This window comes from Polistes fuscatus, unplaced genomic scaffold, assembly GCF_010416935.1.
Source record: "Polistes fuscatus isolate 324 unplaced genomic scaffold, CU_Pfus_HIC Scaffold2, whole genome shotgun sequence".
NCBI classification, from domain to species: domain Eukaryota; kingdom Metazoa; phylum Arthropoda; class Insecta; order Hymenoptera; family Vespidae; genus Polistes; species Polistes fuscatus.
This window is the reverse complement of record NW_025113096.1, coordinates 5,832,207-5,849,422: the sequence shown is the minus strand read 5'-3', so window position 1 is coordinate 5,849,422 and position 17,216 is coordinate 5,832,207. Positions and strand designations below refer to the sequence as shown.

Genomic DNA, 17,216 nt, shown 5'->3' with positions numbered 1-17,216 from the left:
GAAAATAAATTCCACGTTTTTAGAATATCCTTTCATATATATCTTGACTTAATTTTATGTGTGGATATAAAATTCTTCTTTTTCAAATATGTATTTAATTTGATAAACTAATAAATTTTTACGAGACAAAAAGTCAGTAATTTAAAATTTTATAAAATACATAATTTAATAGGAAAAATATTTAAATTTTAAATTTCGTCTTAAAGAGAATACGTATTCAATTTGATATACAAATAAATTTTTGTGAGGCAAAGAATTTATATCAATTAATTATTCTAATTAATTTTATGGCGAGACACAAAATTAATTCATTATTTTTACTCTCAACTAAATAATAATAGTTTTTGTTAAAATGAATTATTTTTTTTTTACTCAAGGTTCATTATTTTTGACAATAAATAAAGAAACGGTGTGCCATAAGCATCAAGATTCGATTTAAAAATGCCGCGCTTATACGCCGATATATATAGATATACAAAACGCTCGACGCACGATGGCCAAGACGTAAAATTCGGTCTACCGAATGAAAAAATAGAAAGAGAGAAACATCGGTTTTCTTTCTCACTCGCTCTCGTATACAGAATGCTAAACTATCGATGGCCAGGAAAAGAAATACTCGCTATCGCCTAAACAAATAGAAAAGGGAAATATCGGTTTCTTCTCTCACTCGCACTTGCATTCAAGGCCGAGAGCCCCGAAGATTGTCGAAGATCCTTCGTTTGTGTTTAGTGCACACGGACGCTCGCACGCACACTAGCATACTAGTGCGCTCGCGTGTAAAAACCGACAGAGGGGTAAGACTTGCTTTCCCCCCACTCTACAATTATTATTTTTCAATATTTCTCGCTTATTTTTGCAGATAGGAAGATAAACCATAAAACATTTTATATGTATTTTTCAATTCTCTACAACTTTTGTTTAAAACTTTTTTCGATTAAATGCCTAGATTCTAAGATAAGGCCATTTTTTACCCTTTTTTTACCCTTTTTCTCAAAACCTCGGGGATTGATTTTAATAAAATTAGCACCATTCGATTCAGCGTCGTCAACTTACCCTTAGATCAAAGAATCAAGATGTTAGTAAAAAAAGTTCCGTGTTTGGCCCGCGTTGACTGGCCTACGGTCGAATCAGTTAGGATTATTATATACATATATACATATATACATATGTATATATATGTAAGCCTGAGTATATGCGTGCCAAAAAGAAAAAAAAAAGAATCGGCGAGTGACTTGGGATGATCGAAAAGAAGTGAAAAGCGAAGGAGCATTGAGAGAATACCTTGAGAGAATTAGAGAGTATATCGAGTTTCGTGCGAATAAAGAAAGTATATCAAGTAGTTTGTGTTGAAATAGTATTTCCAGATAATTTTGGAAATCATAGTCAGTTGTGTGTGTTATTGAGAGAGAATTGCTTTAATTTATTTATTTTTATATATATACTTTAATAAATCAAATCCTACATATATGTATATACATATAAAATATTAAAACATCTATTAAATTATTCATTTATTAAGTATAAATACTGTCAATAATTATTATAATTATTAACATTAATTATTAATAAAATATAATATAATATATAATTATCTATAATAACTTAAATACTGATCTTTCCATTTTGAAAAGATGATAATAAATTTCTATATATTCTTTAAATACTATAATTTTCTTTGCATAGTAAAATAAAAAATATATATATATATATATATATATATAATCATATAATTATTTTATTGTCAACAAAACATTTGAATTTTGTGAAAAAAAACTATATCGGTCATATTAATTTACAATTAAATAAATTCCACTGAACAAAAAAAAAAACAAAAAAAAAAAAAAACACGAATTTCACGTTTAAATTTTCATATTGAACCTCCTCTACCCCCGCTAAACTTTCCTCTCTTGAACCTTTTTTTTAAATTTCCTGATAGTTTCTATCAGACTCCTCCCCTTTCAAAACACTCAATCATTGACGCTTAATAACGAATAAATTAATCGATAAGAAAGTTCTTCGAACTTTTCGAACTCTTTCTTTCTTTCTCTTTCTCTTTCTCTTTCTCTTTCTCTTTCTCTCTCTCTCTTTCTTTCTTTCTTAGCTCTTTAAACTTATATAAATTAGTTTGTTGAAAAGTAAAACCAGGAGACAATACTTAGGTTTGCCCAAGGCATGTTAAACATAATTGGACTACATCCAAGTATCGAGCTACTTAGAAATAAAATAATGTTTCTTTATCTTTTTTTTTATAAAAAAAATCTAACGCCAAAGCAACATTTTTGGCTATAGTCCAAAAATGATGAATTTTTCGTTATGAAATAGAACATCAGAGTGAATAGAACGTCACCAAAATGATGATATATTTATGCACACCAATAACCATCTTTTCGTTCCTTTCCTTTCCTTTCTTTTTTTCTGAAAGTAATTTCGATTATATAAGAAATAAGATAATAAAATCGATTTTCTGGGTCTTTCCTTCCGATGGAACGGAAACCTTTCTTTTCTTTAACACGTTTATTCTTTCATTTCTTTCTCTTACCTTTTATTTCTAACTTTTCTTTCTCTAACGACATTTCTCACTCATCCCTCAACCTGAAATCATTAAATCATGAAGACACGAGAAAATTCTTCCGAATTCCAAACGTTTCTTTCCTTTTTGTCACATACACATCTATCTCGAATGACTTTATCAAGTCTTTTGATCGTGTATTACTTGTTTCAAAGTTCAAAATTTACCGAGAAGTGTGAAACATTCTATATTGTTGAAAAATGTCTATTATGCTCTTTCTATACAAAATGTCTTTTCAACATATACACAGATATAGTAATTGTTTCCTTTTTCAATTACATACGAGTCGCTCAGAAGTCAATGCGATTAAGCCTATTTTTTTTTATATTTTCTGATGTTTGTTAATTTTAATGGAATAAATAATATTCTTTTTAGTTATTAAAGGATTTACTCGTTGCTTCGTTTTTTTCTATCTTTTTCAGCTGCTAAAAGGTGCCATTGTCTAAATAAATAATACTTATGTATTTATTTGCACATTCTGTATATAATTTGTTTTGTTGCACAATCTACTGTCTTTGAAAAAAGACTTTATATACCATTCCGATCAAATTAAGAAATTACAAATTTTTAAAACCAATGTATTACAAAACATTAATTTTCTCAATTTTTGTTTTCTGGACTTAACTGCATTGGTTTTTGAGCAACTCATATAATAAATCAATTTTATGTTACTTAAAAAATAATTAAGAAGTTGAATTTATTATCAAATTCAATCATTCACGAGTGTTTAAAACGCCTAGGATTCTAAATATGAACAAAATTTTTTATCTACCTATTTATTATCTACATATATCTATTAAAAAAACGAAATTACTTTCCTAGCAACACATACAATGCATTATATTATTTAATTAGTAAATATCTATATCATAAAAAATATTTCCATGTACCTCAAACCGATAATTATTAAATCATAACCCTGACGAAACTGTGACAAAATTCTGACGCTAAATGATAATGTATTAATTAAAAAACTGTGAACACAACTGTTTCAATTCTTTAAGGATTACAATATGGAAATGTTTAAAAAATCAACACAATTACCCAGATAGCACATATACATATATGATACTGTTCAAGAACACTAATAAAAGATATTTGAAGGAAGGGGAGAGGGTGTAGATAATTAAAACCTATATAAGAGAGAATATTTGATGAATGGCTTTGCAAACAAGCACATATCCAGTAACTCGACTCTGTATGAATCGTTTGCCATCATCGGTGACTATCATTTACGTGAAGAGATATGTAGATATATATATATATGAGTGCCAAAGAGAAAAAGAAAGACAGAAAAACTCACATTACTGATTAGTCATAAGTTCAACAATAGTCTCTCCCGATGCAAACAGTCGTAATACTGCTCGGTGTATTAGCTTTTAGATATAGCGTATCCGGTTACGCCTCTTGCGATTCCGATATCCAAGCAAATGAGGGAAACAATTAATACTTTTTTCGTCCTCTTTTTTGCTTGGTCTTATATTAGTCTTTTAATTGCTATATTTTTTCTTCTTTATTTTAATTATAATTTTTTCGTTATTTCCTATCAAAATTATCGACGGGTTGTATTTTTTTTGGATTATTTATTTTTAACTTATTGAGATATGTATAATTTGGTTTTTGCTTAAAATTGAAGAGTCCTTCTTATTGCAAATTTTCTTGATTGTGAGCTTTAAAACTCCTTTATTTATTAATAAACTAATATTATTACTATTATTATTATTATTTTTAACATTAAATTACTATTTTCAAAATATTTAACATACAAATTCCGTTTTTATGTGCCTCCTCCTATATTACGTAACACATCTTTGATATAAAAAAGTCTCGAGAAAGGTAGTTAAACGACCTCGATAACAACCCATCTCCAACTCATCTTTTTAATGTTTTGATATCACCCTCGAGTTCCTTCGCTCGCTCTATTACCCCTAACCGTGTATCCCACTTACCATGTATCCCATATACCACCAAGTAAAGAGTTCATTCTATAATGAGTAGAAGGAGCAACAAGAAGGAGAGAAAAAAAAAGAAAAACAAAAAATAAACCTTTACAAAAGAACGGACGAAAGGGTAGAAAATAGATATTCTCTCTCTTTCTCTTATACACTCACTTTCTTTAAATGATGCAATGACACAACCGATATAAGACGCGACAAGACTAATAGGGGGGGGGGGGGGGTCAGTGACACGTTCCGCCAGGATAAACGCATTTACAACACATACACACACACACACACGCGCGCGCGCGCGCAGAGGGTAGATATAAATATAATCCGTACATATACCTTGACTAAGATTTTTACACGACCTACATATTCTCGTGAGCATTATAAGTACCATAACGAACCCCCCTTTCCATCGTAACAATTACAATGTATCAATGTATAAACTTTACGCTACACCCCCCCCCTACCACAACCCTCAACTATTACCTCACTCCTTTTTCTTCTTCTTTTTATGTTTCTTTTTGGTCTAAAAATAATCATATTTATTTTTTAAGATATTTCTAAAAAGAAAAAAAATGGTAAAATATATTAATAAGGAAATAGTGACATCTTGTAAGTCTTATATATTTAGTTATATAGATTTATGGGTGTACTTGTGTGTGCAACAGCCTTAAAGTTGTCCCAGTTTTGATCAAGCTTTTTTCTCTTTGATTTTAATTTTAATTTCTTCTTCTTCTTACTTTTACCCGATGATTTCACGCGACTTTAGTTTTCATATAAGAGCACTCGGGAGTCAAAACGTATTTTTTTTTTCTCTTTAATTATTTTTTTTTCCTTCTCCTTTTTTATTTCTATTTTTTTTTCTTTTTATTTATGTCGTTAAAAATGCATTCCTTCGACGCTGCCTACAAAAGCCCGCGGAAGCAGTTGTGTGTGTGTGTGTCGATTCGTGGAAGAGAACAAGGGTGGTTGCTTTTAATGGAAAGGAACACACGACTTTTGACCCTTAATGCGGACCAGTATGGAAAAATAAATCCCACGTAAAAAAAGGCACCTTTGTGAGTACTGTTCATTTACTTACGATAAATAAGTAGTAGTGACTTCTTAGTTTCAAATCGTATACAAAAAATACGAAGGAAATGAAAACTCAAACTTATTTTAATACCTAATTAATTAGATAAAAATATCTTCGAATTATACCAATTGATAATTATAAAAATAAAAATTAAATTAAATTATCGAAAATAAAAAAGTAAATAATTTATGTAACGTGAGCTAAATAAAAACTGAAGATAATCGCAATAAAAATAAAATTAAATTAGAAGAAAAACGTTGGATTTAAATAATCAAAATTTATTATCAATAATTTTGGATAATAATCACGTAATTAAAGATCTATGGTTTTTTTTTTTTAAATCTGCGAGAATAAAAAAAATCATGAAAAAGAAAATTAAAATATAGAATGAAATCAAATGACAAATTCAAATGAAAAAATTAATGGATCAAAAAATGTTACTGTTCTTTGAATCAAATAAATGAAACTAATAGAATAAAATCTGCTACAATAACATAATTCGAATAAAAATTAAAAAAGAAAGAAAGGTACGATAAGAGAATGGTAAGAGTTGAAATAATAGGGGATGATAAAGATAAACTACACGCGTGGTAACGGACAGAAGGATGAACGAGACTGCTGGTAACGAAAAAACATTTTTCGTATAATGCGAGACGAACCGGATGTAGCACAATCGTTGCCACTATATCGTCGATTATCGACCGTGCTGTTAGCTGTTCGTTGATCAAACACTTACAATACGATGGTATGTATCTTACATTTTGGCCTGATTCCAATTGTTTTTTTCTATCTTTCCGAATACATAATACACAATGAAAAAGACAAAGAAAGATACAGCAAGTGTACATGAAAGCTGCATCAAAAATGAAAATATTAAATCATCGTCAGAATGATGTCTTATCTTTCTAATTCATGTCAGTCATATCAAATAACTTATTATAATTAATATGCGCATTTTTGTATTGTTCATAATTAATTTTAATTTTATTAAGAAAATATTATTATTAAATAATAAAATATTTAATTTGTTATAAATTAATTGAAAGTTTGATAATTATAACTTGAAAAATTCAGAGAATCATAAACTACAATTAAAAAATCTATTGGATGTTAAAATAATGAACGATATAATAAAAAGAATGAAAATTCAGACCTAAAAATACAATAAACAAGCCCATAAAAATTATAACCGATTAAAAAAAAATAATCAAAATCACTTCTCAACTCAAATGAAAAGATTATTATTAAAATTACAACTAATTAATGAAAATAATCAAAAAATAAAAACCCAAACTGAGAAAATAAATCAGAATGAAACGAATAAAATTGCTCCAAACAGAAATCATTGATCTAACCTAAATCACATATTTTCTATCTCTAATAAAAGCCAGTAAAGTTAAATTTAGTTAGTGATCTACGATCAGAGGATTGTTTTTTTATCGTCGCAGTTGTCACTGTTGTCGTTGAACATGTGTCGTCTAAAGAAAATAATCGTTCGATGATGTCAACTGACAGTAATAAAGAACGGAAAAGATCATAATAAGATCATAGTGAGATCCAACAATGATTTATAACTTTCATGTATCTGTATTTGTTTTTGCACGTGCAGTAAGTCTATAGTAAAAAATGTAAGCAAGTAATAAATGTACTATATCAGTTAGTATGTTATCAGTACCCTAAATCGTGACAGGTTAATGCAAATTTACTCGATTGTAACATGGGACTAGGAGTAGACCAAGTTGTTGCTTTGGCAACGCTGTTTCAAATAATTCGGGTCATCATCTTTTTCTTTTATTATTAACATCAAGACTTTTGAATGATCTTATAAGAATGTTCTGGAACCAATCGATGGCCAACCGTCCAAGTTTCAATGTCAATTGACATAATAAAAATCTATCAGAATTTATAACAGTAAATTCAAGCAAATGACACATAGCAGGCACCAATAAATGAGAATTTTGAATATATTTTTTATATAATATTAATTTTTTTTTTAACGAGAAGATCGTAAATTCATTTGTTATTTTATTTTCATTAATTATTTATTCATTTATTTATTTATACCAGAAAAATCGAATAAAAATAAAAATGATCCGGTCAATCTTACAACAACTCCTCTTTTGTAGTGTCGTTCAACATAAAAATATATTTTTACTTTAACAATAGAATTTTAGGGATTACGTAATAATTATCTTATATTATAAATAGATTTATCCTGATACTCCGATAAATTATTCCTGCATAAGTCTATTAAAAGATAATTTACAATATTACAAGATAAAAGTGTAAAGTTAATAACCAGTGCAAAAACGATAGAACTATTTTTTTTCATTTACCGACCGCCGGTAAGTATTCCTTTCTCACGTATTATTGACTAATAATATTAATAATAATAATAATAATAATAATAATAATAATAAAATCTAAGAAAAAATATGACAAATTAAATATACGTATACATCATTCACAATCGTTCCACTTGACTGCATGAAAACGTTATCAACGTCATCAATCATGTATTCAAACGAATCTCTCGACATCTTTTTCTCTCTAATTCATTCTAAACGATATAAATCATTAGGCAGAGTTCTCACGTGAGTGGCAACGTATACTTTCTCTCATACTCTTTCGTAAATTTTCGACGTAATTATCGATACTACTCACCCGACTAAACGAGGAAATTCTCTCGAAGGAGAATATTTCCACTAAAGCGCACAAGGTTACACGAAGAGGAAAAGCAGAAATTGTTATTTGCCGAATCAAGCATGACACGCGATATTCTTTTGAGCGATGATTGCCGATTAACCCAAAAGCTTCCTTAAAGTTCGCATTTAACCAACGTTGTGAAATAATATCCTCAAAATTGAAATTTTGATTATTTTTTATTATACAAATTCCTTAATTTTTATATATTTCTTTTTGTCAATTACTAATGCTTAAATAAATGTTATTATAGCTTCTAAAATATTTATAATTACGTATTGATCTTATTAAATTTTTATATTAATTTAAAATTAATTTACCGTGGTTTCTAACATATTTTTTGACAATATTTATCTCAAGTAATGTAAATAAATGGTCAGAAATATATTTGTTTGGTACAATAGCCACTCTAGTCTTAAACCGTTTTATTCAGCTTCAATTTCTTTTCTTTTGTGATTAAAATCAAAATTATATTTTATACAATTTTTTTCAAAATTTTTTTCGAAATTTATGTTAATATAAGCATGAAAGTTATATTTGATTTTTTCTTCCTCTCTTCTAAAATGCACAAACATGGTTTTAGGTTCTGGTATTAAATCGTTTATACATATGTATGCATGTACGCATTTTGAACGTAGAAATCATACTAATAAAACGAATGAGAGTTTCGCTATGCGACAACCTTGAGAGGAACTGGAAAAGATAATGGATCACGAGTAGTAGAAAAGTTTTTTACGTTGCGAAAGGTCACACGAAAATAGAAGACGACCGGTCACGTTATGATAATAATAGCAATACATAAATATATATATACTAAAAAAAAAATAATAATAATAACAATAAAAATAATCGATCGAACGATAGTCGAGTTAGGATAACTCAGTGTACAATATATATCTTCTAAAAAATCATAGAATAAATAGTTTAAAAAGTCAACATTTTTATGGGAAAAGTTTGCTCCTTGTTTTGTGCAAAACTTATGCGAATGAAAAAGAAACTTTCCTATTACTTTTTTATTCTTTTCTTCCTTCCAGGATGAAGACTAACAAAGTAAAAAAAGATGCATCAAGGTAGATCTATGCATACATACGATGCAAGAAGTATTGCAAATAGTTTCGAACTGTATCGAAATGGAATTAGGTTTGCGTAAGCGCCATTTGTATCCTGATTCGATCTATAAATAAAGCAACCCTGTACGAACTACTTGAGCTAAAGCGAGACTTCGATTTATAGTTCGTGACGTGTGTGTGTGTGTACGTAAGTATATAAATTGTGTGTGTGTATAAACTATTAACTATCTGTATATATGCATGGAAACAATGTGTAGTATGTGAGCACGTACTTAAGTGTAGTATTTATGTGTAATACATAGTCCTCATTAGACGATAGACAATAGTCGAATGATATATCCTTCGAAATCGAGAATCTGAATTCCTTTCTTCACGCTAGAGGAAGTATACTACCAATCAAAAGAAGAATCGATTTCTAATTTCCGTTAAAATTCTTAAATGATTAATCATTATTACATCAAATATTAACAAGTTGAATGATGTTTTAAAATATTTCAGCATTTTCTTGTATCTATAAAGCTCTTGTACAATTTGTAGACCCAATTTAAGGCAATGATCGGTATAAAGTTTTGTACTAGGACATTTTTGGTAACTTTTACAAGAATCAGGGAAAAATATAAACTGAAAATATGAAAACATAGATTTGAAGAAAAAAATACTTGTTTTTGGTTAAAAAAAATAATGCAAAATGTAAAACGTGCAACTTTTAGGTTTTTGACATATAAACTTATTTGGGTTACTCTAAAGACGTTCATTTTTATCACATAAATATCAAGTTTCTCTAAATTTACGTAGGGACTTCAAACTTTTGTCCAGTAGTGTATGTACAATATTACGTGGTACACATTTATATGTAGTACATAAGTATATAAATGTATATACGTCTATACCCATTATCTACACATAATTGAATATGTCTATATCCATTAGCTATGCATATGTACATGCAACCATAAACATACATACTTGTTTGCATTCAACATAAGTGCATGAGTACACATACGTTTTAGGATGGTCGTTATTTGGCTTTTCAATAATTTTTGATGAGTGTATTTTCTAGTTGTATTTGAAATAAATAAAAAGTTTATTTATTAATTACAATTAATATTAAACTGTACTCAAAGACATCAAATTTAAATTAAAAAAAATAATGAATAAAAAAAGTTTTAATGCTTTAATTAATTTATTAATAATCGAAAATAAAAGGCTGATAATTGAAGATAATTTTTCTTTTTATCGTTTTATTTATTTTGAATTGAATTGCAGGATGCAATAATCATAGATGCAAAATATATTAATACACATACACAAAACACACAAATCAAGAGTTGTTAATAACGAAGATTAGATATAATCGTTCGAAGATATGATCGATTACGATCAATCATCAAATTGGATAAATTCTTCGAACTTGACGTTATTTCCACGTGCTATGACACTTCAATATCTGCTTTTACCCATTCAACAAGAATTATTGGAATTGCGAAGATGAATCAGCCAATAAATACTGACTTCCGTTTAAAACAAATGCTTCCTTATTTTTTTTTGTTCTACCTCATTTACTATTTATCGCGATAAAAGAAATAAAATTATTAATCAATCAGTATGAAATTATGTTTGTATTTATGATTATGTAATTTTGGTAATGGCTTAAGTCCAAAAATTATACAAAACAATTTTAATATAAATTATATCATGAAATTGATTTTTCAAATTTTTTGACATATTGTTAGTCCACTGTAATAATAACCGAGACATATATAATAAAAAAATGTTTATTAGAAAAATTTAATGAACGATAAATAAAATGTTAAAAAGAAAGAGGATACTCGATAAAAAAATTAAAGGAAGAAAAATATGAAGGTAAATATAGTTAGAAATGTAGGATCTTTTTCGTTTGAGCCGACGACCGCGCCTAGAAATAAATTTGTCTCCTTGGCAAAGTCCCCGTAAGACACTGTATAGCGCATTTTATCGTCCTCGTCGTGTAGCGTAGTGTAGTGTACTCTCGTCTGTGTAATACCGACACATTGACAACAGTCTTAATCACGTCGATTTATTTACGAAACGACATTTGGCCAGCTTTCAATTATCGGCTATCAGAGGCTTCGGATTCACTTCGATTCCGTTCGGGGTTTTAGTTCGGTTACAACGCTCGGTAATTTTCGGTTTTATTCGTAATTCGTTTACGATATTTACGTTTTAATAAAAATAGATATGAAAATAAAATTAAAGAGTTTACACATAGATGTGTCTGACAGAGTATGTTTTTAGGTTGGGATTAAGTTCACCTATAACCTAATTTTCTGATTTTTACATACATAATAATACTATAGTATTAATACATTATACTAATCCTCTATCTTTATTATTATAGTAATATACTGTTTTTAAATGAAATTAAGTTAAGTCAACCTTCTATAATTCAATTTTTTCTTCTTCAACCTACAGATTGTAATAGATGAAAAATTGTCTATAGCAATATAAATTATATATTGTATTATACCAAGTGTAACTTATATTTGTCAAACAAATAAAATTTTGGAATCGAATGTGAATGGAACAAACATTGCCAAAAATTATACACAAATGTACGTATGTGACAACAAAATTACATGGGAGAAAAATTATAGAGACTTAAAGATATTAAAAAAATATATTAAAATAGAATCTAACCGTAGATAAGGTAGTAAGATCCCAAGCACTCTTAGCCTGCTTTTGGCAGGACCTCTTGTTCCTCTTGCCGGGTCTGCGCAAACTGGAGAACCAGCCGGCTGCTATAGCGACGGCTTTAACGTCGCGACGCTCGTCGTTCTGGACGACGACGCTACTACCGCGTACCTCGTCGAGAGCGTCAACCGATCTTCCGGTGAAAATCATTCCTCACGTATCTCTCAACTATATATAACTTTATTTTATATATACTTATATTTAATTTTCCTCCTTTTCTTTTCTTTATCGTACCTAACTTCACGTTAGACTTTTCACGTTCTCATCTATCTTCGTGAAAATTCCGATTACTTTTACTTAATTTGAAAAATCTCCGACGATCGAGATCTTCAAACTTTTTGTTGGGTTCTCATGTTTTTGTTTATCCTCGTGAAAATTCGTATTATTTCGGAAAATATTCGACGATTCAGATCTTAAAATTGCGTTTTGATTTTTCTCGTTCTCGTCTATCCCTTTGTGAAAATTCAAATTATTTCGTAAAACCTTCGATAATTGAAAGATCGATATCCAAAAGTCGAATGATTTTGAAAAATTTCGGATGATTGAGTGATCATAATACTCGTGTAAAAACAAAAATTAGCTAACGATCATGATTTTCTTTCCTCCGTTTTTTCTTTCTTTTTATTTTTTCTTTTTCTTCAAAATTCTTCCCTCCTTCTGATTGGTCGCAGTCCTCTTTTTAAGATTTCCAACGAGATTTCGAACGACCGAATTACAGTATATAATATCTGTCTTCCTTTTTCTCTAAAACTTATCTCTTCTAATTCAACAAAGAACTGTCTCAATACGAACTAATGCTGCGTCGCTAAGGATTTACTTCGAAGAATTACGATCGCTTTTATATGGATTTATATAAATGTATATGTGTGTGGAGGTTGTATATACTAGTACGTGTGGTGTGATGGTCCTATGGGAATATAACTTCGAACTAGTCGAAGGTATACCTAGGAAACAGCCGGCAACAACTTAGTTATATACCAGACGAAAATGGGTGAAATTCAAAATCATCGATCCCGCGCTATTGTATTGGTCAAAATTAACTCCAAGAGTTGCTGTGAGCTACAAAATGATCGATCGCTTTTCGCGATAAATTATTTCTTATTCGCACTAAATCAACACTGCTCGTCAAAACGTTAGTCATTCTCATAGTATTTTCAATATATAATCACTGTACAAACTTTTATAATATTTCAATCATTTATTTTCACACTCTGCAGACAATAATAAACATACGTCACAGAGATGAGTTATTTTAAGAAAAAGAAAATATTTTTTTATAAATAAAAGGAATTCACACGATACTTTTTCTTACTACACCATATTTCGTTTCACGGTAAATTTAAAAAAAAAAAGAGGAACCGTTTTCGAGAAAACAAAAATGAATAATTAATCAATTACATTAACCGACATGCACACCGATGCGGGGTCGGCGCGCAACTGACGTTCCTTTAATGTACACCGATACTACTCATTTCTTAGCGAACATGCGCCCTGGCGCCTCGTTGCGGACGCGCTACGAACTCACCCAACCCGACGAGACTGTATTTGTGATTTCTGATCATACGTGTCGCGTTTTATACGTGCATGTGTGTATATATGCATATATATATAATGTGTGTATGTATATAGCAACGGCCGTGGAAAGAATGTACTGCTTGAAAGCAAAGCACAAGCCGAGAGGAGAATTCCCTTTTACGCAGCCGGTGAACGGCTCTGAATCTTTTTGAAAGAGACTCGATTGAGAAAAATGTGCCCTTCCGACCCATTTAAAGATATCATCGATAACGGTCGACCTATTTATTCTTACGCAAGAAATATATTTGCATTTTTTAAATTTCTTCTACAGATCTTTAATCCCAATTGTAAGATTTCTTATTTCTTTTTGTTTATTAGTTCAGTTTTTGTAATTCGTAAATACTTGCTTAGAACTTTAATAAATTATCTGAATTTAATATTAATTCGTTCGTTTTTTAGCTTCTTCAATTGTTACGGAGGACAAAGTAGCGTGTATGAATTTGACCTGTAAATTTATTCCTACGATTTTTATCAATATTTTAGCTACTACAAATGGAAGAACTTAAATACTTAGAATTTGAATAAATGATTTTGATTTCATGCTAATTTATTTTTTTTTACTTTAATCAGTTCTTACGAAGAACAAAGATACGCATATGTATCTACCAACATTATAACGTATCGCATTCGCATATTTGCAAATGTAATGTGTCACCAACGAAATGATAAACCCAGTTGAACAAAAACTTAGTGCTGATTATTTTATCGTATTTCAATAAACTACAACACTATGATTACTTATCGCAGTTTAGTAATCAACCAAAATGAACAACAGAATAAAAGAACTGTAGAAGGCAACGGAAATTCGAAAAACGTAGAAAACGATTAGGAGTTCTTATCGATGAAAAACAAAATTCTTTGATAAAGTTCATGTTATGTCCAAAGTAATCTTGTTTTTACTTTTCTTAAAAGATCAAAGATATGTAAATAGTCTAATGATTACCATAAGAATTATTCCATCACACAATGTTACCAGAGTGAAGCATTCAAAACTGACCACCCAAATAACTCGATTGCTATCTGTGTGATAGAAAAAAATATGTCGGACGAAACTTACTTACAATTACTACAATAGTTTCGAGGGTGGCATAATTTTATGTTAATAGATTTTTTGTAGTTTGACGCATAGGAGACGTGCACAGATCAACTCCATTTTTTTAAACGGGTTGATATATTATATTTCTACGTATTACCAATACGATGTTTTAAAATGCTTATAGTAAACCAAATTCAGGATTTTATTAATTTGTCTTTACATAAAAAATAAAAATATAACGGATAACATAATGAACACTTTACACGTGCATACATGAAATTATGCCAACCTCGAAACTGAGTAAGTTTCATCCGACACAGTTTTTTCTATCAGTAATTGCAACCGAGTTATTTAGATGGCTTGTGTTAAATGCCTCACTTAGTGTATATATGTAGACATTTTGCCGGAAATTTCCTGCATAATCTTTGGATTAATCCTAACGACATGACTCACGTCATTCATCAACATTAAACGCGAAGTAGATCGGCCAGTTATTGGTTCGATGTGCTAACTTCCTCCTAGTGTGACGTATATAATGCAATTCATATGCATCTGAAGCCACAATTTTTCTCATTGGCTAAAGGAAAATTTATTTCAATGGATCTTCATACGATTATCTCTAATACGACACAGACAATTGTTACGAAATATTAAAATTACTTTCACACGTTCGAACATAAATTCATTATTATAACAAACGAAAATATAATAATAATAATATAATTTATGAAAAATGAGAGAGAGGTAATTTTAATTTAATACAAAATAAATGTTTTTTTATTGAACTTCAAAACTAAATAAAATTATCATTTATTATTTAACAATCATTAAATTGCTGTCATTTATTAATGTCAAGTCTAATAATTAACAAAATGTATTTTAAATAAAAAGAGTTAAGCACCAATCAAGTTTTTTTGATACAAAAATTCACAAAAAATTCGATAAACAGTTTAATCCACTTTGGCCTATAAATATCCTCGTATATATTCGAAAAAATCGTATCATAAAAAATATGATCACTGAATGAATGAGTAAATGAATGAATGATTGAATAAACGAATTACCTTGTGTTCCTGAACTTTCCGTTTCGATTGAAAGACCGAACTTAACGAGGACAAACGCTTGAACCAGCAAGCTTCTTTCTTGCCTTCGTCCCTTTTGCATCGTACTTGAAGTGTATACGATTTGGACCCCATTATTAAATTCTAGTTTGATTCTAATTCAAAACCACACTGTGTAATTCCACATGTGATTGATCGATGCTTTATCAGGTTTATTATCAATCAAAAATCTTTTATCGTATCGTAAATGTATACACAATACACAGAAACACAAAATCGTGAGTAAGACCACTGCCAATTAAACACAAAAATTAAATTAATGAAACAATTTCACATACATTTTTTCAACAAAATTTATACCAACGAAGCGACTCTTTTTATTTAACCACTGTCAATTAAACGTACGGATTAAATTATACAAACAATATCACACATATTTCTTAAACAAAATTTTATGCCAACGAAGTGATTATTTTTTTCAACACAACTTTTTTTTAAATATATAAATATATATACACGTAGACAAATTAGAGCCGATTATTTATTGAAATAAAATTGATAATGAAAAGGTCGCAACGAGTAATAGTGTACTTCGAAAGTAAACGATCTGCTTTCCTCGCGTGTATTTACTCCGACCGATTTCGGTAGGGTCTACTAAACTGAACTAATCGGACCTTTGAAATGTTATGTTTCGTGACGTAAATGAAAATTCGGAAAGGAAAAGAGAAGGGGAAGGACAACACTATCAAATACTTTCTTACAATTAGATTCTATTGTTACAGAACATTTGGAAAACCCATCAATAAAGGGACAAAATATCTACGAAGACTCATCTGTAGTAAATTCTACAAAACAACAAAATTGCCAAGAATAAAAATTCGGTAGAAAAAAGAAACCCAAAATTTCAATATATTTTTTTTATATTAAAACACGTTACCTACCAACCTGCTATTAATTAACTATAATTTTCACACCACATTGTCACATAACACATTCCCACGCCACGTGTATCAAAAATGGTACACGTAGTAAGGAACGTGTTAAAAAATAAAGAAGAGAATAAAATTTCTTGTTTAAGTAAAAGGCTGGATAAAAAATTACTAAGTAAACCAGAAGTTACTAGATAATTTTAAAAACCAATTATTTTGTTGCCTGATTTTGTTAAGCTTCTATTTTTCAAATCTGACAAAAAAAAATTAACTTTGTCTACCCTGTACATTGAATCTTTGCAATTAAGAGGAATCAAACGTTAATGATCAAAGTTTCTTTCAGTTAAAAACATTTCTTATTTTCTTTCCTTTTTTTCATTTATTTAATAATCAAACTCGAACTATACGAGTTTCCAACGAGATTTAAAGAGAAAAAGAAAGATAGCGGAAGGCGGGAGGAGAGAAAGAGAAAGATATTTACATGAAAGTTTTCGCGAAAATCACGTGACCATCGTCAAATCG

At 29.4% G+C, this 17,216-nt stretch overlaps 1 protein-coding gene across 4 annotated transcripts in view; it reads right to left on the bottom strand.

Annotated features, from left to right (window-relative positions):
* Positions 1–17,216, bottom strand: part of LOC122516791 (cytohesin-1) — a 57,525-nt gene that overhangs the window by 27,577 nt on the left and 12,732 nt on the right. For 2 of the 4 annotated variants that reach the window (XM_043634915.1, XM_043634916.1), the window contains exon 1: positions 12,040–13,543. The exons of the other annotated variants lie outside the window; for them this stretch is intronic. In XM_043634915.1, coding sequence (XP_043490850.1) covers positions 12,040–12,243 — 204 coding nt within the window. In that variant the 5' untranslated portion in view covers positions 12,244–13,543. Of the gene's footprint in view, positions 1–12,039; positions 13,544–17,216 lie in introns of those variants that run through there. 4 annotated transcript variants of the gene reach the window in all.